The 22,587-nt window shown below is 40.8% G+C and overlaps 1 protein-coding gene across 1 annotated transcript in view; it reads left to right on the forward strand.

Moving 5' to 3' along the window:
• Positions 1-603: 603 nt before the first annotated feature.
• LOC124255270 overlaps positions 604-22,587 on the forward strand; it is a 45,556-nt gene continuing 23,572 nt past the window's right edge. Inside the window, exons 1-4 of the mRNA XM_046689131.1 lie at positions 604-821; positions 9,603-9,701; positions 10,385-11,026; positions 14,362-14,490. Of these exons, the coding sequence (XP_046545087.1) occupies positions 790-821; positions 9,603-9,701; positions 10,385-11,026; positions 14,362-14,490 (902 nt within the window). The 5' untranslated portion in view covers positions 604-789. The remainder of the gene's footprint in view (positions 822-9,602; positions 9,702-10,384; positions 11,027-14,361; positions 14,491-22,587) is intronic.

Raw genomic sequence — 22,587 nt, forward strand, 5'->3', positions numbered from 1 at the left:
TCAGCGAGCCTGACCACCCGACCTTACGATCGGATTACTGAAGATCAATTCTAACCCGGATCTTCACGGGTCCAGCAAAGAGGAAGTATTCTGCAGACATGCATACACGTTTAAAACTTTTCTAATTCACGTTATGTGCAACTATTCAATGCTTTTTAAACAATTGGGTGTGATGTTTTGGTATCAAATGTACTAACGCTTTCAAACCATTGATCCCAACCTTACACGTGTCATATACCCACCAACAATTATTCATTGACAAAATGTCCAGCTCGACGTCACAACCATTACGATCTGACTTGGTAACCGATCTCAAACGGAATCTGATACACGGCAATAAAACTTTGCGCATCTTCTAAATCACGAGGAGCACGTGCACATTGTGCTGTCCGTGCGATTTGACAGAATGTGCGTCAGAGAGGTTCAGACAGTTCGTTCTGTGGAATTTATGCCTTTGTTTAATGTGATATTGTCGACTCTGCCACCTGCAAGCGTAACATTAACTCGAGAACTGTGATCACATTCGCGAGATTCCACTGACACCGAGTTGTTTTAAACAAGAACCATCTTTGTTATTTCTTCCACATGGAAGGATTTGTGGATAGTATAATCTACAAATTTTCCAATCTCGGCCAGGCTTTTTAATTCGTGGCTGAAACGTGAAGTTCTATATTTAGACCACGGCGTGATCAAAGAGTGTTGGTCACGTGACCATGGATTGCCAGCGAGCAGACGACATTCGGGAAAGTTTATAAATGTGGTTATCTGTTTGTGACATTACTTTTGCTCATGCATTCCTCGTGGCAAGCAGCAGCGAAAATGTAAGTATGCAACTGCAGAATTAGTATTTTCAGGAAGTTTGCATAAGTGTTATGGCGTCTGCCGTTACTGCATTAAATCTAGCCAAGACGCGAATTATTGTTTTCGTTGTAGTAACTTATATATTGCAGAATATTGTGAACACAACATAGCGTAATTACTCTCTCACTCAGTGCAGTTAAATGGGGAAACATCCCCGTTTCTCTTTATCATAGATTAAAAAAGATCCGTCCCTTGAAGTTTTAAATTCAACATTTCATCATCAACATTTTATGCAGGCGTTGTGTGCAGTATAGATTGATGTACATACAAACAACTGAACGCTCACATATTAAGTTTTATAACTGCAAATAATATTCATAACTGTACTTCAACTGTTTACAGTCCCTGTCCATGATTGCGTAAATATATTCTTAAGCATAGGTAGGGGATAAAAAACGGGGGTTACGGGCGGAAAAATCTTTCCGCTGTGTTTTGGTATCAAGGCATCTTAGATGTGTTCTTTTTACGCATTGTCTAGATTACTGAAACAACATTAGCTCTGAAAATATCTTCTTAGATTTGATATACAATGCTTGTACCACGTTTGAATGTTTCATTTGTGTTAGAAATATATTATGCATGATCAGGGAATCTATCTAGCTCTGCAGACAGGCCGATATTCATCCCTAAGTATGGAGAGACTATGTCGGTACGAATTTCTATATTGGAATTACATGTTTTTCAGTTCCTAAAATAAAATGTTACCATAAATTACACCCAATGTTCTGACTTTATGGAAGTGGCTTACTGATAACAGGACACCTAAAGATAACCGAAAAGACATTTGTGATCGGTTTACACTATTTCATTGAATGAAAAAATACCCTCTAAATTTGACAAAATCAGCACTTTAATTGCCAAGGAAATTCAGCTAGGTACTTTGCGTAAAGCCTAGTGCGTGGGAGCAAATTCATTTTAGTTCCTCAATTGATTGGTGTTGTAAATCCTAGAAATGTATCTATTCTCGTTTTCAAATATGCCAATATGAGACGGAAAGATAAAAACCTACAAATACATATACTGTGCTGATGTTTGTCGACAAAACATTTCTGAGCGATTGGATTTCATGCACTTTAAACTATTTTAAATGACGTCTTCTGTTTTATTCCCGCTGAAGTGAAGTTGCCGTAAGGAATATCTGTTTTCGTGTTAGATAATCTGCAGGACGGAAATATTTTTAAATTACAACGTTATTTCTTGAAACCTGATGAGACAGCATTTCTTATAGTTTCTGAGCATTCTGTTAACAATTCAAACACTTATGCAGGTCTGCTGTCAAACATTTACGCTTTTGCTTTGTGAATTATTCAGTCATTAAAACCTAGATTTAACCGCCTCCTTTTAACATTTGATAGAGCCTCTTTGTCGAGGATTGTCGATTGCGTCATACCAGAATATTGTAAGAGGTGGCACTCTGGTAGTAAAGGGGATAAAACAAGTACAGGTGGTCTCGGGAATCTGTGTGCTGTGTGTGAGCTGGGTATGAAGGTTAATCGGCGGCTTGGTATCTCACAATTTACCTCTAAAGTACATCACCGCGAATATCTGTAAAATTGTTGACGCGGCCTTATACAATATTCACTCAGTCTCTCAACAGCACCGCTCAACACGTTTTGTTAATTGGAGTACCGTTCATATATGTGTCATATATTGGTTGTTGCCAAAAATCTTACACTCAGAATAATCTTCAGTAACCTATGCTTATCGTACGAGGCGACTAACGGGATCGGGTGGTCAGGCTCGCTGACTTGGTTGACACGTCATCGGTTCCCAATTGCGCAGATCGATGCTCATGCTTTTGATCACTGGATTGTCTGGTCCAGACTCGATTATTTACAGACCGCCGCCATGTAGCTGGAATATTGCTGAGTGCGGCGTAAAACTAAACTCACTCACTCACTGCACTCAGAATACCGCCCGGCTGTATCGATCGTATGGTATCGATAGGGGTCAAGGTGTCTTGTTTAACAGTTGTTAATAAGAGTAAATGTACACGTTTTTGTACTTGACATTTCAGATTTGTTCTGACCTCAATGTGATCGTGTACGACAAGCAATCAAACCACAAAAGTTGTAAATTCATTTCTCTGCCTTGAGAGTTATGAGCATATATACTAAGAACTCGAGAAATATAGGACAATGTTACACTTGAGAGTCGTTGTTTGAGTGCACGTGTTACTTGTTGAGTAAGTGAGTGAGTAAGGTTTTACGCTGCTTTTAGCAATATTCCAGCAACATCACGGCGGGTCACCAGGAATGGACTTTGTACCCATGTGGGGATTCCAACCCGGGTCTTTGGCGGGACGAGCGAACGCTTTAACCACGAGGCTACCCCCACGTCCCCGGTTACTTGTTGAGTATACGTTAAGCGGGTATGGACAACAGCTCGAGTCGCTCAATCCGGCGTAGTAAACAACTCACTCACTCATTTCCTGTGTGCCCCACCGTGTTATTGCTTGAATGTTGCTGAAAGCGGCGTAAAACCCAACTCACTCAGTATTCTTCATGTGGACTAAAATCATCAGACAGTTGTCCTCTTGACCCACACTCTTTATGCAAGCCTTTATATGGCAAACATTAGTTTGAAAATATCCTTTTAACACTTTATGTTCATATTCATGCAGATGCGTGCGTTTAATATGTACAATCACGCACATCAGGTAGAGGCCATGCGAGACTTCACCTGCCTGGTTGGTTCAATATGAAACTGGGCTGTCTGCTCCAGACTCGATTATTTACAAACTGCCGCAAAATAGCTGGAAAATTGCTGAGTGCGGCTTTAAACAACAACCTATCAATCAATAGAAAACCCAATAGCATAATTACACATCTATTACATCTGAGTGAGTGAGTTTGGGTTTACGCCGCTTTTAGCAATATTCCAGCAACATCACGGCGGGGGACACCAGAAATGGGCTTCGCACATTGCACCCATGTGGGGAATCGAACCTGGATCTTCGGCGTGACGAGCGAACGCTTTAACCACTAGGCTACCCCGCCGCCCCTCTGTTACAACTGTACAGTAGATGTGTGTATTCGTTACATCATCAGTTTCCATGTTCTTGATGGGTAACTGTAATACATTGTGTACGTGATACACTATCGAAGATTTTTTCTAATGCAGGCTCGTTATGAAAGGAAACAATCTATGCGTCTTATTACACGTGGGCATTTCGTTTTGAAAGCGTTAAACCGAGCGGTTGTGTGGCCTCATTATAACCTCCGGTATTTACTTATGACTTCTAAATGTGTCACTGTTCCAAAATATAACTCTGTTTTACTGTTAAGGAGATGCTTTGACATTCTTGCCTACGTCAGAAGATACTTAGATATCATTTGGAAGGCAGTATGAATCAATATCTCGTCAAAATATACTTTACTTTAAAAGCCAAAGGGGCAGAAATATAAACTGCAATGCTAATAATATTTTGAAATGGATTATTCTTAAACGGATAATTTAATAGCAGTTTTCTTCAACTACGCCTAGTTTCTGGACAGGTTAAACACTCTTTTTTTCAACGAAAAGGGAGAAATTGCATTTATTTTTTTACAAGATGATACAGAACCAGTCATTGTAAATCAGAAAGGAAGTGTTAAAGAGGAGGACAGAGGAGGAGATTTTGTATAATTTTGACAATACGGACATAAAGACAGATTGACATTATGTACATTATGTAAGTTTCAGAGCTGCATTTAAGCAGTCCTTAAAGTACTGTCGGAAATGCTAGAAAAATGCTTTTTAGCCTTAATATCTTTATAAAGGTGATAAATGAACTATGTTGTCAGTATATCAACTCGCCTATTGTCTACCTAATTTTATTTCAATCGATTTAACCTTCCCATGCATTTAAAGGGCAGTTTACAGGAGAGAATTTGGTACCAAAACAGCAACTTAAGATTTTTCCAGAGTTCAACAACAGAAATCTGAAATAGTCTTTACATTTATGCTAATCATACAGGTGGTGTAAAAATATGAATTAAAGTTTTTCCTAAACAAATAAATGTTGAATGTTTGTGTTACTCTACTTAATTATCGTTTCTTTATTGAAGAAATATTAATATAAATGTTAAGTCTTGATAAATAAGTTTCCCGTCATGCATGCACATCTTTATCACAGCGTCCACTATGGCCAACGATTTGCAGTCAATTGTTGCAAAGGTTTATAGTTTTTTCTGCTTAAAAAAGACAGAGGTAAACCTTTCATTAGTTTGGAAAGGGTTTATTACAGATCTTATAGAGCTGCTGGCATGTCTTACCAACAAGTTTACAATATTGTAAACAAATCAGACAAGACAGGGACCGTCTCAAATGCAAAACTGGGACGTGAAACCATCCTTGACAACTTTGACAAGGGAGTGTTTAGACGGGCGGTCTACAAACTTTATGAGAAGAAAAATATATATATTTTAAAGAAGCTACACCAGTGACTTCGTTAAATCTTTGGCCAATGTTCACAACTAGATTAAACCAGGGAGACTCTATAAGGGGGGTAGAGTATCCCTGATTAAACTGACCGAATTACATCCATATTTGTTCAATGAAATATACTGTTGACATGCAAAACATTTATTAAAACGTTGCACATTTCTACAATCAATCGATAAGATAACACAAGTGATAGGATTCTTTCCAATGTACAGTAATTCGTATGTTTATTTCAAAACAAACACACATACACAAATGATCCTTTACATAACCGATACGTAACGTACACATATTCAACATTTTGCAGAAAATATCTATTGAGATGACCCCTCCCACGAGCGTGTGCTCAGGTGTCAATTTCACCTGTCGATACAGTGGATGCTGATGACGTAACACAGGCCCTTAATGTTTGTATCAAATAACGTCCCACTACCCCTTATTTTTCTAAGTTTTTGGTATTTTCATCAGTAAAAACACATTTCAGAGCATGTCTCAAAATTTATTCCCTCGGTCTACATTAGGTAGATGTTTCTTGAAGTGATATTTGTTATTTAAGTAACTGTAATACCTCTGAATTTTAAATATAAGTCAAAAAGCATTTTTCTAGCATTTCCGACAGTACTTTAGCTAATATTGTTCCAACAGTTGACATGGGATGACTTATTAATACAGTTTTTACAAGGCCCTTCTTGTTTTTCCCATAAACCAATGGATACAGACTGTGTAAATAATTTGAGTAACAGATATTCCGCTGTGCATATGCACCGTTTCTGCTGCGCCAAACACGATCTCTAAAATCAGTTATAATACTAATATTAATGACCATTTATAAAGCGCCTGTTTCCACACACTTGAGCATGTTCAAAGCACTGACGCAGTGTTATCCCTGTGAGGCGCTAGAATGTTAAGGCCTATTGCATCGGGTACCCATTCACAGCTGGATGTACATAGGCAATTCATGAACAAACTCACTTACCTACGTGAAGATCCGGGGTAGAATAGGTCTTCAGCAACCCATTCTTGTCATATAAGGCGACTATGCTAACCGTAAAAGGCGACTAACCTGATCGGGTGGTCAGGCTCGCTCACTTGGTTGACACATGTCATCGCTTCCCAATTGCGCAGATCGATGCTCATGCTGTTGATCAAAGGATTGTCTGGTCCAGACTCGATTATTTACAGACCGCCGCCATGTAGCTGGAATATATCTGAGTGCGGCGTAAAACTAAACTCACTCACTCACTCACCTAAGGTAGGACCACATATACTGAACCACAAAAGAAACGCCGCTTTTCAAAACCAAATGCAAAATTTTGTTCTTGGAAGTCTATGTCTTTATTATGATTTTACCGTTTTCTTAACATGTTTTTCAATCCAACTTGACAGTTATTACCAACATCAGTGTGTTTTCTGATGAAAAAGCATATCGACCAAACGCACCTAAAAAGGCAAACATGGTTAAAGGCTCCGTATGACATTCGTGAAAATGAAAATGCACGTGCATGTCGTGACAAACCTACCAATGAAAGCGAATCCCAAACTCGCCTGAAATCATTTTTTGTTTTGACACAACCAGCATGCCACGTCTTACGAGAGATCAGAGGAACCAAAACGTGGGACGACTGCTAGTTGTCCAGACTGCACGGAGGGTAGCTAATTGTTTTAATGTTCATGTTAGGACAATCTACCGACTGCAGGAGGTGAGGTGAGGTGAAATTGGGTTTAACGTCGTGCTTGAGAATATTTCGCTCATATGACGACGTGCATGCGTGTGTATGTGTAGGTGCGGCTGCTTGTACTAGCCCAGACTGAAGCTGGTTTTATAGTGCTAGCCCACTGAGATACCATGCCGCAGTGAAGCATGAATACCCCACTCAGACACATTATACTGACTCCGAGCCGACCAGTCCTTGTTGTACCCATTAATGCCGAGCGCCAGGCAGGGACCAACAAGTACCATATTTTAACGTCTTTTGGTATGACGCGGTCGGGGATCGAACCCGCGACCTTCCGCTCTCCGGGCGGACGCTTTAACCACTACACCACGCAGGCGGTCACCGACTGCAGGAGTGGTATAAGGTCACTAGCAGCATCCAAGACTGTCCACGCAGTGGGCGACATTCAGTAACATTGCAACGTCAAGACCGACAGATTGTGCGCCACCATCTTCTTGATCGCTTCCCCAGAGTGACGGAAACGGCATGCAATACTATTGGGACTAGCAACAGACCAATCAGTGCCGAAACAGTGCGTCGACGTTTGCGTGGAAGAAACCTCTGCTGTCACAGACCCTATTGTAGTCCTGTCCTCACCGCTAAAACCGACTGCAATGGGCAACTCACCATCAAAATTGGCGTTAACAACAATGGAGAACTGTGCTGTTATCTCACGAAAGCCTATATTGTGTTATTGACAGTCGATGGCAGAGCGAGAAAATGGCGAAGGCGTTGTGAAATGTTTTCCAATGGGTGTATTCTTGAAAGAGACTCATTGGGTGGTCCAAGCATCATGGTGTGGGGTGCAATCGATCAGAACCAGTTAGTTGACACCGTGGTGTTCCAGAATCTTGGTCCAGGATGAGGAAATGACGTGACAGCTGCTCGCTATATTGACTAAGTCATAAGACCCCACGTTGTACCACATTTTGGACGTTACAAAAATCACATCTTCCAGCTAGACAACGGTTGTGCCCATACTGCCAGAGCAACGTATTACTTCCTAAGACAACATGGCATCCAAACCCTACAATAGCTTGCACTCAGCCCGGATAAGTCCAATAGAACACTTTTGGGACGAGATTCAAAGAAAACTGAATGGCCTCCATCCAAGGCCGACAACTGCGGCTGGACTCGATCAGGCATTTCGCATTTCACAGAAGTGCCTATGGCCTTCATTGACTGGCTAATTCATTCCATGTACAGACGATGCAACGATTTCATCGATGCCCATGGGGGCCACACACGATGCTGACTGGTACCATTTTTTGGTGATTTTGTTTGTGTGAACTGTAAATGTGATTCCCGAAAATGTGTTAACCATAATTGTCAAGTTTGAACTCAGTTCTCCGTTTTGATTGTTAATTATAGTAAATTAAAGTGTGTGGTTTAAGAAACCGGTATCAGTGCGACATTTATTTTGTGGTTTAGTATATGTCACGTGTGCTTCGTTGTGGGGCTGGAGTGAAGTCCCAGAAACTCTCAGGAGTCAAGTTGCCCCAAACGGTCACCCATCCAAGGACTGTCCGCGAGTAACCCATTAAGTAACCAATGCCTGTCGTAAAAGGCGACTAACGGCATCGGGTGGTCAGGCTCGCTGACTTGGTTGACATCGTATCCAAAATGCGTAGATCGGTGCTCATGCTGTTGATCACTGGATAGTCTGGTCCAGACTCGATTATTTACAGACCACGACATAGCTGCAATATTGCTGAGTGCGGCGTTAAACAACAGCAACAACAGTTATGACCAAAAGAAATATCCTTCCTCCGACCAGAGGACCCTTCATTGACGTCATTTAGGATTTGCCTTTTTCTGGTAGTATGAAATAGAGAGTATGCTGGATATGCCTGCCTGTAGTATCGATAAACCTTCTTCTGGTGGTATGAAATAGATAGTATGCTGGCTATGCCTGCCGGTAGTATTGGATATACCTTTTTCAGATGTATGAAATAGACAGTATACTTGCTTTGCCTGCCTGTATAGTATTGATATACCTTCTTCTGGTAGTAGGAAATAGATAGTATGCTGGCTATGCCTGCCTGTAATATTGACATACCTTCTTCTGGTAGTATGAAATAGACAGTATACTTGCTATGCCTGCCTGTAGTATTGAGATACCTTCTTCTCTTAGTATGAAATAGACAGTATACTTGCTATGCCTGCCTGTAGTATTGATATATCTTCTTCTGGTAGTATGAAATAGATAGTATGCTGGCTATGCCTGCCTGTAATATTGACATACCTTCTTCTGGTAGTATGAAATAGACAGTATACTTGCTATGCCTGCCTGTAGTATTGAGATACCTTCTTCTCTTAGTATGAAATAGACCGTATACTTTCTATGCCTGCCTGTAGTATTGATATACCTTCTTCTGGTAGTATGAAATAGATAGTATGCTGGCTATGCCTGCCTGTAGTATTGATATACCTTCTTCTGTATCTGCAACTTCTGTTTGGTTTCCGAATCTCCCGCAATTGCATTTTACGACAAATAGAGTGGCAAATAACCCGCCCATTCCTGATTTATATCAGTGGATATTCATGAGATTAGACATCTTAAATGTACATGACTAGACTGCATGTTTTTCTGTTTTATAGGAAGCGTATGCGCCCAGATGATGTTGATGATGGTCAAGACCAAAGGTTTGGACTCACCGGCCAGGCCAGTGATGTTCCTGTACCGTCTCTAACGATCAGGTATGTTCAACATCAGCAGTGGCAGTCAGAACAACCATGTATAATGATTAGTGCTATAATACAGCTTTGTGAATGTCACCACATTTATTACATAATCCCGGACAAAATGCGGTGCTGTATGAACTGCAGGACAAAACGTCTCTTGCATTTGCTATGAGAATTCCAGGGCAAAGTGTCAATGTGCGTGCTGTGGGAATTCCAGGGCAAAAGGTCTTTTTGCTTGTGGTAGGGTAATTCAAGATCAAGATGTTTCTTGCGTGTGGTGTGGCTTCAATCGTAATCTGACAAATCAATGTTCCTGCTTATAGCCACCGGTCTTTCTGGTGGGTTATTTACAGTTTACTTACAACTTGCTGAAATCTTGCTATCAGCTGATTAAAACAACCATAACTCCCTCACCCGATTGAAATCCCACAACACCACTGTACAGCTACCGGAAAGGGGTTTCACCTGCGTGTTATCACATGCCCATGTTCGGCCCAAAGTCTTTTGCCAATGATATTTCTCCCCATTCAGAATATTACGTGATACATTGCAAATATGATATGATGAGGGAAATGATACACAATATACACACACTCCCTCTCTCTCTCTCTCAACACCCACCCCCACCCCCCGAATTGAACAGTTTGTACAAGCCCTTTACTTGTAAGCCTTTGAACTGACTTTTTTCACTTAAACAGGTACCCCCCAGTATTTGATGACGACGTGTCTTCTCAGCAGTTCCAGTACATGCAATGTAGACCAAGAAGACAGAGCTACCCACCATTCAACCCTTCCTCTCAAACCTATCCCACAGACCGTTACTTCGAGTACCCACAGCGCCCTTGGCAAGACACCCAAGGCGAACAGGAAGCAGGCAGCTGCTATGAAGCCGTTGACTTTTCTATGAACAGAGATGCTTCACGTGGAATAGGTCCTCAGGTTCATTCAGTAGGGGTAACTCCATCTGCATCGTGTGTCCCTTCGGCGTCGTTCCACAGCGCTGGGACGAATGCTAGTCCAAGTCATACACCTGGGAGGTCAGTTCAGGACATTGTCAGGGGCACCCCAACATTTCAACCCCCGGACCAGGTGCTTCGTCAAATGCCACTCGTGAGCCCCAGTTCGGAACCATATTCATTTACCCTTCTTCACGGCTCCAGTGTCTTTCAAAGAAACGAACCGTCTTATTTATCAGGACCGAGCTACCAACATCGGTCCTTTCCAGAGGGCGCTGCCCCTCCATGCCAGGGAACTCGGGCTCTCCCAGTACATGTCCCAGATCTCCCAGTTGGATTAACGAGTGCAGAAGAAAAACCTTGTCATCAAGCAGAGGAATCCCAGTAAGTGCATAAGACTTCCGATTTTAATGGTACTGTTTGGGTGTTTGCCGAAAGTATTATTTTAAAGCAGGTTAATATCGACTATACTCAGAGCCATTACTGAGGGATCAAACAGATAAAGAGATAACACGTTGCATTTTCAACCTCAAACAGTGCTTTTCATTTTGGTCTGAACCCAAATTGACTAACTGTGGTATTTTGTACATGTAATTATTAAATCTCTTTTTAGTTCTGGTGTGCGTTTCAGGTAGCGCTTTCCGTCACTTCAGTCTTGCATTTTTCATTATGTTAATGTTGACTGTCCATTTTCCACTTCCATATGCATAATTTGTATGAGTGAGTGAGTGAGTGAGTAAGGTTTTATGTCGTTTTTAGCAGTTTTAGTAAACTTAGGCTCAGTATTATTCGTTACACTAGTATAGCAGTGTAACGAATCATACTGAGCCTGAGTTTACTTTGACTGCCAAAGCGGGGGAACACCAGAAACGGGCTTCACACACTACTGTTGTGGGGAAGCGAACTCTGGTCTTCTGCGTGAAAAGCGAACACTTTAGCCACCCCACCCTCCCATTACGTGTGACATTGACATAAACAGCGTTTTACTACTGTTAATCACGTTGTCAACATATTAATCCTATTGACGCTCATCAGCATATGGTGACCATCAGTTTCAATGGTCATTTAATACACTTTCAGGATTATGACGCGGAGTATATGTCCTTTATTGATCGCGATGCTTTGAAAAGTACCTTTTCGTACTCAACTAACATATCAAATAACGATAAACGCGGCTACATTTACACAAAGGAAAAGTTTAATTTTGGCTTCTGAAGTATGAACAAAGGCCAATGATAGTAGATATTTTTCAATGACTGTCTGACTAACTAACAATCACAGTAAAGTAGAGGATCTTTCTGTGCCTAGGTATCTAAATAATAACAAGGGAGATACATGCAACCTCTGTATTACGTCAAATGCGACTTTTTTGTGTCACTATAGTCCATTTGGCTCAAAAGCGGACCGATGAATTGCAATCTAACTAAAAAACTAGTAAACATATACAGTACAGCCAGAAATTATTGAGAATTTAAAGATTGTAATTTTTTCAATTGTTTTCACTCATTACTCACGTCTTAAATGTGAATATTAGCAGAACATAACTCCAGATTCAAAGACAGGTGAACAGTTAGTATTTTGTCAAATCACCATTGGCAGCAATGCAGGCTTCTATGCGGCTTCTAAGTCGTGGTCCATGCTGTCCCAATATCGGACCACCTCTTCTTTCATTTCAGCAATATTTGTCAGATTTTTCTTATTGACACTTTCCTTCATAAGTCCCCAAACATTTTCTATTGGATTTAGGTCAGGGCTATAGCTTGGCCAATCTAATAATGTCGATATTTTGGGTCCGAAATCCTGCTGGAATCCTAAAAATTCCATAGAACACGTGAGCAGATGGTTGAACGGTTGGATGTTTTGAGTCGAGCGGAAGGTCGCGGGTTCGATCCCCGACCGCGTCATACCAAAAGACGTTAAAATATGGTAAACTTGTTGGTCCTTGCCTGGACTGGTCGGCTCGGAGTCAATATCTGGGGTAAAACATGTCCATAGATACACGTGATGCACGATGTCATATGAGCGAAATATGTCCCTCGTTAGAATATCTGTGTACCGGTTACTGTTCATATTCCCTTCAAATACACAGAGGGGAGTTGCCCCTAACACAGATATGCCACCCCACACGTTAAATTTCGGACTGTACTTTGGGCGCTGATACAAAGGTTTTTCAGTTTGGTCCAGAATTCAGTGTATTAGGAAACAGCCACACAGAACTTTCATCTGAGAAAATCACATTGTCTCCGTTAAAATTTCTATGCTGTAAGCACCAGTTCAACCTTCGCTCCTTTTGTTCAGGTTTCATGATCGGTGATGGAATTCCTCGACTTTTCTGCCAACCCATTGCATGCAGCTCAGTTCTAATTGTGTCCTTACAGACAGCCACAGTTCCTCTATCAATCATATCCAGCGTTAAGTTTTCTTAACTCCTTCGTTTGTTTTTAGAAACAAGAATACCAAGCCGCCTCCTCTCACCGACAGTCAATTTTCTGGGCCTACCTGCACCTCCCTGGTGCCATATCCATTTGCAATATTTTTCAAAACACGATAAACAGTGGACAAAGGGATGCCTGTTCTACTTGAAATCACTTTAGCTGATCTGATGTCCTTGTTATAATACTCTAAAATCAACTTCCTCTTCTCTAAATCATCCATACTGAGGATGACTGAAAATGTCGTCTGCTAGCAAGTAAACAAAGGGGGATAACTCTTCACAAACTAATGAAAAAGGATTAACGGAGTTGTCTCTCTTGAATGAAACCAAGCACTTGATAGCTGGTCAAGGTTGTTTATACTAGAAATCCAATTAAACACATTCCTAAAATTCTCAATAATTTCTGGTCATAATATAATACACAATGAAACACTGACCACAATTATAACATTAAACCAACTCTGAGTTTTATTTGTAGAATTTATGTCCTAAAAATATAGAAAAGATGCATAACAAACTATCATTAAAATATTGATACAGTTCACTATTTGTTACGGGGTGCATTAAAGAAAGGAATTTACAGCCAACTATTATTGTACGTGTAGCACGTGCACAAGTGCCGACAAAGTTATTGATTCATTTACTTGTGCTGCGCCATCTCCATCCTTTCTCGCACAACTGGTTGTCCCTTTCTTTGCACCCATCCCTCATAACGAACAGTGAACTGTGTAAATATTTTAATGATAGTTTGTTCAACAACTTTTGTCTTTTTTAGGACATAATTCTGCAAATAAATCACAGCGTTGGTCTGATGTTTTGATTATGGTCAGGGTTTCATTGAGTATTATATGTTTAGTAGTTTTCGAGTTAGATTGCAATTCATCGGTCCGCTTTTGAGCCAAACGGACTATACTTACATCGTTAACAGGCAAGTAATATGATTGGATCTACTTCAGTTTCTTGATAACGGTGTTTGTATTCTGTTTGTTTGTCCATTTGTTGGTTAATGCTGCACACAGAAAATTTCCAGTTGTATGACGGCAGTCAGCTATGCAATCGAATCTGGACCAAACAATCCATGTACCAACCACAAGATCAAATAGCCTGACGTTGACGTTGCTGAACACCACTTCATACCGCGATCTTTCCGATTCATGTTTTGTATCTAAACACAGGGATTCAACACATAACCTAAATGCCCCTTGAAGTTAGAAGAAATAAATATTTGTTTTTGTCATTAGCGATTTAAATGACAAGTTTGATGATACATCTACTTTCCGTTCAGGCAACTGGTCTACTACAACCTTGACACCCCACAAAGCAACCAGGCCGTGGCGAGGGACCTTGTGACGGCACATTATCAGATTGAAGATGACAGTATGGGCGTGCCTCTTCACCTCAGGCCGTTGTTGTCGTAAGTTAATGTACATGTATATCTGCTGTCATGATGACTGTAATGACACAAAATGGCTGAAATAACGCCGATGTCAACTATTAACTCACTGACACAGAAACGTTTCCTTTACTTCTGGAAATCGTTACCAAATAGTAGTTCGGTTATATCCACATATAGCACCACAATTCTGCATCTCAACTGCATGTATTATCAGACCCTTGGTGCTGCGTTACATTAAAGGACAGATATTAAAAAGAATATAAGACAATAAGTGTGGCCTAATACAATCAGTGTTGATTATCGCTCACGAAATGCAGATCGATAACAACAAAACACATGTGGGCAATAACGCGACCATTGTGCCGATGAAACCGGCTCTGATTAATACAGAGATCAACACGATCAAGGATGCTTCTGTTGAGATAGGAACGGAGTATGTTGTTAACATGTCAGTTTAATGAGCTAGGAATCTGCATTAGTTGTTTGTCTTGATTTAACAAACATAACGATAAGAATCATACTTTCTGATGTTTAATTTGGTGTTTCCCTTTATGAATATCGATTTTTCTATCGAGCTCATCCATAATCGCTGACGCTGATCGATCGATTGACTCATTAGTCAATCAATTGCTCCAGCACTAAATACAAGCATTCTAGAGTCATAGGGATCGGTAGTCCTGTGATTTGGCTGATCAGCTTATAAATCAATAGTTGTGCATTCTTTCCACAATGGGGGCGGTGGGGTAGCCAAGTGGTTAAAGCGTTCGCTCGTCACGCCGAAGGCCCGGGTTCGATTCCCCACATGGGTACAATGTGTGAAGCCCATTTCTGGTGTCCCCCGCCGTGATGTTGCTGGAATATTGCTAAAAGCGGCGTAAAGCCATACTCAGGCAGTCAGTCAGTCTTTCCACAATGGTAATCTCTGTCGCTGGCGTTATTGTGTTCACTGGTTTGCTTGGTCCAGAGTCCATCATATACTAGCTGTAAGAACTCGAGTTGGAAGACCTGACTTGAGGGTGAAACTTTTACTCAGTCATTCAGTGTTGTAGAGAGGTGTCAGTATTTCATGCCATACAAAAACAGTCTACAGTTGATAGATTGTCTTCCAGTGCAGGTGGTCCCTTACATACGCCAGTCTACAGGGATCACTATCAATGATAGGTATGTGATACAAGACTCGTTACATCACCTTAACATACCGCAACTAGTAAACGCGAAATGCGAACCACCTAAGAAGGTGTTGAAGATGACCTTTCGGCTTGATCCCACTGTCCATAGGCCTGGATTTTTCATTAAGCAGAAGGTGGCGTTGTGGTTCTGGAGGCGTGTTTGTTGAACGAGAGCAATGACACTTGAGACCCATGTATGTCAGGTGTCATGGCAATATGTCACGACTTGACTAAATCTGGGGCACTCTTTAGGATTATGGAGCACTTATAACCGACAGAATCCTTCCCGTGGAGGTTTATATGACTTAACTGCATAATAAAAACGCAGTTATGTTTGACTCGGTTTACAGGAGGCTACTTTGTAAGGAAGCGCGTCTTTCCTCCTGATGTATGTTCTTCGGTCTGATGAATGTATAACTAGATTGGTTGGTCGCTTGACACAATGTTCCATTCATAGCGCGACCCGTGAAGATCCGGGTTAGAATTGGCCTTCAGCAACCCATGCTTGTCGTAAAAAGCGACACACGGGATCCGGTGATCAGGTTCGCTGACTTGGTTGACATAATTTATGTCATCGTGTCCCAATTGTGTAGATAGATGCTCATGCTGTTGATCACTGGATTGTCTGGCACAGACTCGATTATTTACAGACCGCCACCATATAGCTGGAATATTGCTGAGTGCTGCGTAAAACTAAACTCACTCACTATGAAGAGTAGACTCGGGCACCGCATTTCGTTATGCACAGTTGCCTCCCTTGGCACGCCAGGAACCAAATGATGTTTTGTTGAGGAGCAGTGACTCTGGTTTTACTTACACCGTATGTTCCTTGTTTTGTCAGAGTTGGTTGTTGTTTAGCGATGTACTCAGCAATATTCTACCTTTATGACGTCGATCTATAAATATCTGAGTCTAGACCAGCCAGATCATGATCATCGATCTACGCAGTTGTCATTCGATGCCACCTGTCCATAATATGCGAGCCTGACCACCCGACCAGGCTCTTACGATAAATCGATTCTACCACGGTCCCGGTTTATTTTACCAGGTTCACCATTGAGCTGCCTTTGTATGTGCTTGTGGTGTGTGCCACCACACCAGCCGAACACTCGTCTGCACACAAATCCTGATACGTGCCTTGTATTATTTAAATAACATATGCTTACGTATTTTGAACTATTTTCCTGCGATATTGGAATGGGCAAGAGTGAGTGAGTGAGTTTAGTTTTACGCTGCACTCAGCAATATTCCAGCTATATGGCGGCGGTCTGTAAATAATCGAGTCTGGACCAGACAATCCTGTGGTCAACAGCATGAGCATCAATCTTGGCAGTTAACCGATGACATGTGTCAACCTAGCCAGCGAGCCTGACCACCCGATCCCGATAGTCACCTCTTACTACAAGTATGGGTTACTGAAGGTTCATTCTATCCCGGACCTTCACGGGTCGGAATGGGCATGAGGTATATAGGGTAAAACAATTCTTACACGAGAAATACTGATTGACAAGAAGCAGAGTATTTGAAAATATATATTGTCGCTTAGTTTCTTGTCGAATATTGACAAACGGAAACTCTGGGGAATATAACGTAAGTATGACTCATTCAGGAAACAGGCATTTTACATTGTCTGGATTTTAATACGTAGGCGAGATTGTTATGTGTAGATTGTATTCAAACAACGTATATCCGGTAGCTGACGTCAACAGACATTTTTATGCTTTACTTTCTATGACTCTGTTGTACATCCTATACGCCAGTTAGTGACGATGGGGTCAATGTTGGTTTCATCATCAGGGCCAATAGGCAGGTAAACTGATATCAATTCCTCCTGGATAACTGAAGAACGTGTATTTCATGGTTTATATGTACAGATTCAGGGGCGAAATTGTAGTATTGGCACCAAGCATTTAATTATGGTTTATTGTATTAGTCATATAATCCTTTCCTAGTCGATCCTATATGAAAACAGCGAAGGACTGCAGGGTCGTAGGCGTACTGAGAATACATGTAGGCGTATGGATGACTTCGATCGATTCTCTCAAACAGCTATGACAGTTTCTATGATATTCTGGGATATGTGAATATATTGATACCAAACTGTTATTCGCTTATGTTATTGACCTATCCAGAGAAATGTGAGGCCATTAGGTCCCTGTAAACATGTTGATGGTTTGGCTTTGTGTATGTTAGCCTATACCTACCTACGTTCACTCGTCACGTCGAAGACACGGGTTCGATTTTCCACATGGGTACGATGCGTGAAGCCCATTTGTGGTGTCCCTCGCCGTGATATTGCTGGAATATTGCTAAAAGCGGCGTAAAACTAAACTTATTCACTCTACCGACCTACCGACCTACATAAATCAATCCATCCATCCGTCTATATATATGTTCATCTGTCTATCTGTCTGTCTATCACCTAATATATATCTATTGATGATCTATTTATTTATCTATCTGCCTCTCTATCATACATCTGTTTATTTGTCCATCTGTCTGTCTACCTATCTGTCTGTGTATCTATCTGTCTATCTCTATCTCTCTCTCTCTATATATATATATACATATATACTTTTCTATCTTTTCATCATCGATTTACCTATCTGCCTCTCTGTCATGTATCTGTCTATTTGTCCATCTATCTATATATATGCGTGTCTGTATGTATGTAGTGTCGGTGGGGTCTAAGAGGTCACTCAGATACATACAGGTATAATCCGTTACTGCCAAACGAATGACCAATGTAGGATCATTACAAAAGTCCCGTTTTTGTATGATATATAAACGTATGCGTCATAGCACATGCATTATGCTATGAAATTACGTGTCCTTACAGTATAACCCGTGAAGATCCGGGTTAGAATGAACTTTCAGTAACCCATGCTTGTCGTAAGAGGCGACTATCGGGACCGGGTGGTCAGGCTCGGTTGACACATGCCATCGGTTCCCAATTGGGCAGATCGATGCTCATGCTGTTGATCACTGGATTGTCTGGTCCAGACTCGATTATTTACAAACCGCCGCCACATAGCTGGAATATTGCTGAGTGCGGCGAAAAACTACACTCACCTTCCATAGTATATTATGCCAACGATCTTGAAGGCGATATTTAACCCCATTTCACATCACCTACCATTTTAGTGAAACCTTTCAACGCGACCACTTTGGTAAAGAAATACAAACTATCAGGAGAATCTAAGATTCGACTCCTGAACAAGGAATTATGGGGAATACAACACAGACAACGTGTGTCCTAGATCCACTATTGGGAACTGATACTGAAGCATTTAATGACAAACGCTTGATAATTAGTCCGAAATATACAATTAGACACAAAGCACACATGCATGTGGAAGACCCAGGTTTGCCCATATGGGTACAATGTGTGAAACCCATTTCTGGTGTTCCCCGCCCTGATATTTCTGGAATATTGACAAGAGCGGCGTAAAAACTTCCTCACTCTATGGAAAATATAACTGTTTTAACTTTAGTGATATTCTCAGTCTACTAATACTACTATAGGCATTTAAGTCTGGCCAAGCAATTGTTAACCATGTATATTTTACCAGGTGAGCTAAACGGTGGTAATTAATTTTCTCCGACGTATAGTTTTATTATGAGAGAAAAAAAAGTTGGGCGCCTTAGAGCCTTTTTGATGTATTGAAATGCCAAGAACGTCCCTCTTTCATGACCCGAAAACAACGTGTCACATTTATGTTGTTAAAATATTAAGAACGGTAACCGCAACATTCCTCAGCCACACAATACATTCACTGGCGTGTGACTTGCCCTTTGCTCGTTACGTGCTTAAACACCCAGTTTTTCACAAGTCGTGCACGTCCCATTCAAAGAAGCGCACCATAAATATCTCATTTAGCATGATTTGTAACTTCGGTGTGGAACTGTTTTAAAGTTTTGTGTAACGCCGGTGACGTTGACCTAGAATGAACGTACATGTCTGCGGCCAACATTCAGAGGGGATACCACAATGGCACATACTAAAAACAAAGTAGTTTGTTCCACCCGGAACTTGCGAATGACAATCATTCTCGCAAATGATCAAGTAACAGCAACTTCACAGATTTAATCTTCAAGATGAAACGTATCGTGACCCTTTTAAAAACCAAAACATGTATTATTTGGGAGCGGAATTTTAATTTACGGTTTAAGTGTCTTTAATTTGATACTTAAGTTGAAAAACACGCGAATGGATAGTTAAAGGGCGATTTATAAGGGAGACAACTCTTACTTTACTTTGAAACTTTCACTATATACATTAGCGTCACCAGACTCACCAATCCCTGCAGCTGTTTAGGCGGAGACGAATACGGGAACTGTACCTACTGCCAGTGTGAGAAATAGCCACTGGCCCGCTAGCCCGTTGCTAGTAATAATACACTCGGGCCGGTAAATCTCCACAGTCACTGGCCCGATTAGCCAGATATATCACTCTGACTTGTTAAGTTAAAACACACTTTTAAATTATGCAAGATTATGGCCTGCTAAAAATATTCATCATATTAGCAGCTTAATGATGAAACCCGTGTCTACATTCAAATTTCAGACTAGGGAATTAGCTAGTAACTTTCACGCATAGCTAGCCCGACTGGCTAGCAAAATTTAGAAGTTATTTCGCACACTGCAATTCAGATAAATATATAGAGCACATGGGGCGAGGAACGTTAATAAACGCATACAGTGCTTAATCGGGTTGAACCGTTCCAGGGTTTAGTGAAGCTTTCGGAGAATTCCGTACAAGACATGGCCAGATTTGGCTCATGTGTGTCCAGACTGGTGCTGTGCCCTGGTTTGGATTGAGTTGAGTCTGTTCGCACTTTTTAACGGATGCATGTATTTAACGAATGGCACCGGTTGAGCAGGATGCGTTCACCTTCTGGCGGACACATGATATCGTCACTCTGATCGTAATTCATTGGCATGCTAGACATGCATGATGGACATGCATGATTATATAGTCGGGAATGTTAAAAGGATTCAGCTTTCAGCATATATGTTTTACAATGTATGGAAAGGAGTTTGTTGCGTAATTTTGCATGGACAAGTTGATCATGACCTCTTTTTGCTGTCCACTGGTCAACGAATCTCTTTACTCGAACAAGAATCTGGACTTAAAGGGGCACTGATCCAGAGCGAATTATGTTTTGTGCTAACAATCTAATTACGAATCCGAGCTACAAGCTTGTAGGTGCCTGCTGCGTCGACCGTGACGGACATGGGGACTGGGCTACTGTTCACCTTGGCAGAATTTCTTCAACCTAAACAGTGGTACATTAAGAAGGGTGAATGTCCATCAGATGCCGTAATAATAACAAAGATTTTAATAAATCTTTTGTGTGACTGTAATAAAGTATCCCAGCAGTGAAGTCCTTTTCGGATTTTCTGATGCGTGGATGGTATAATGACTGATCCAATTTGATCCTATTTCTGTGGTGTGTTTTTACAGATGTCTATGTTGATTTGTTTGAATCCCTAAACTAACTTTGCAATTGCTAGGAAAAACTCAAAATATACTTTGGTAAAAAGATATATACGTTCACAGCAAATACTTATATGTATTTATCGTATCCTCAAAATAGTGTCGACCCCTAAGTTTTTCAGGCAATTAAAAATGCAGCGATTACTACTCCCTTGGTATAAGCCTATACCTGTTTATTTGTCATCATTCATTCGATGGTCAGTTACAATCCGTTTGATTTCATTTTGAGACCGATGAATTGCAATATATAAAATGTCTGTCTAATATTACAGTCATGTTATAAATTCGCTAAAAACAGATTGTGTACTTTTTATTAAGTTCCAAAAGGCTAAACAATATAATAGATTCATTAGGATTATAAGACAAGCTAAAGACGTATATTGACTTCTGGGTTATTTCAGTCCTAACATTTTGTATCACTGGTAGATGAAGTTAATCTTCTAATTGTGTTCATTCGTTATCATAATAATGAAGAAATATTAATGAGTTAAAACGGTTTAATATGTGTTGATCAACGTGATATACATATACTTATACTACCGAATGCGCTTGCTGGTGGCGCAGCAGAGATCGCAAGCCAGTCAAGAATCCCGGTAGTCGCGGTAAAACATCACTAACAAAAGCAACAACCAGTCACGGTAAATTGTTCTGGATAAGCGTCCCTTAAAAGTAGACGAAAACTGTTCTTTCTAACGCTTTGACAATTTGTTTACCCCTTCGTCCACCGACATTAAAAGACAAGCTTACCAATTTACTTAATAGTTATGACCACCGAAATCATGACAAGATTATTTGACTGATCCATGACTAAGATCAAGTTCAATATCAGTTTGTTCTGCGAGACACTGGATCTGTGAAAGATAGATATATCATCACAATTCAGTGACAACGAAACAAATGGACAGGCAATCGACTATCGGATATTTCCTCGAAACCAGAGGGACTTCCGGTCCCCAGTTACCTATACTTGCTACAAGAAGGAGTTTAAATTATTCCGGTGTTCATGCTTGGTGTATTGGTGAACTGAGTGACACAGCTCTACTGCTCATATCATTAACCACTTGCACAGGCTTTAATATGTACAGGTCGCTTTTATATAGCTAGAAAATCGCTGATTGTCGCTTGTAATATATGTTCTTCCGTTGATGGAATGTCTATGGTCTAACTGGATGTTGCTAGTAAAGGACGGGGGTGTCAGAGAACGTATGTAAAGTATATATGACGAAGTGAGAAAAATATATTGTGGTCAGTCTCCGTGTTGGTCTAATTGTTGAAGCTTTAGTTACGTCATGTACCCTTTCTAACAGGGCTTTGTCGTGAAATCAACGGCGGATGTGAAAACAACATCCTGTGAAAACTGACGCAGAGGTGACAACACAGAAGGAAACAGCGACACGTATGTGTGTTGGATTTGCTTATTAACAGTAACTCTTCGATGAAAACCGA

This window comes from Haliotis rubra, unplaced genomic scaffold, assembly GCF_003918875.1.
Source record: "Haliotis rubra isolate DU_JTF1 unplaced genomic scaffold, ASM391887v1 Scf6, whole genome shotgun sequence".
Taxonomy (NCBI): Eukaryota; Metazoa; Mollusca; class Gastropoda; order Lepetellida; family Haliotidae; genus Haliotis; species Haliotis rubra.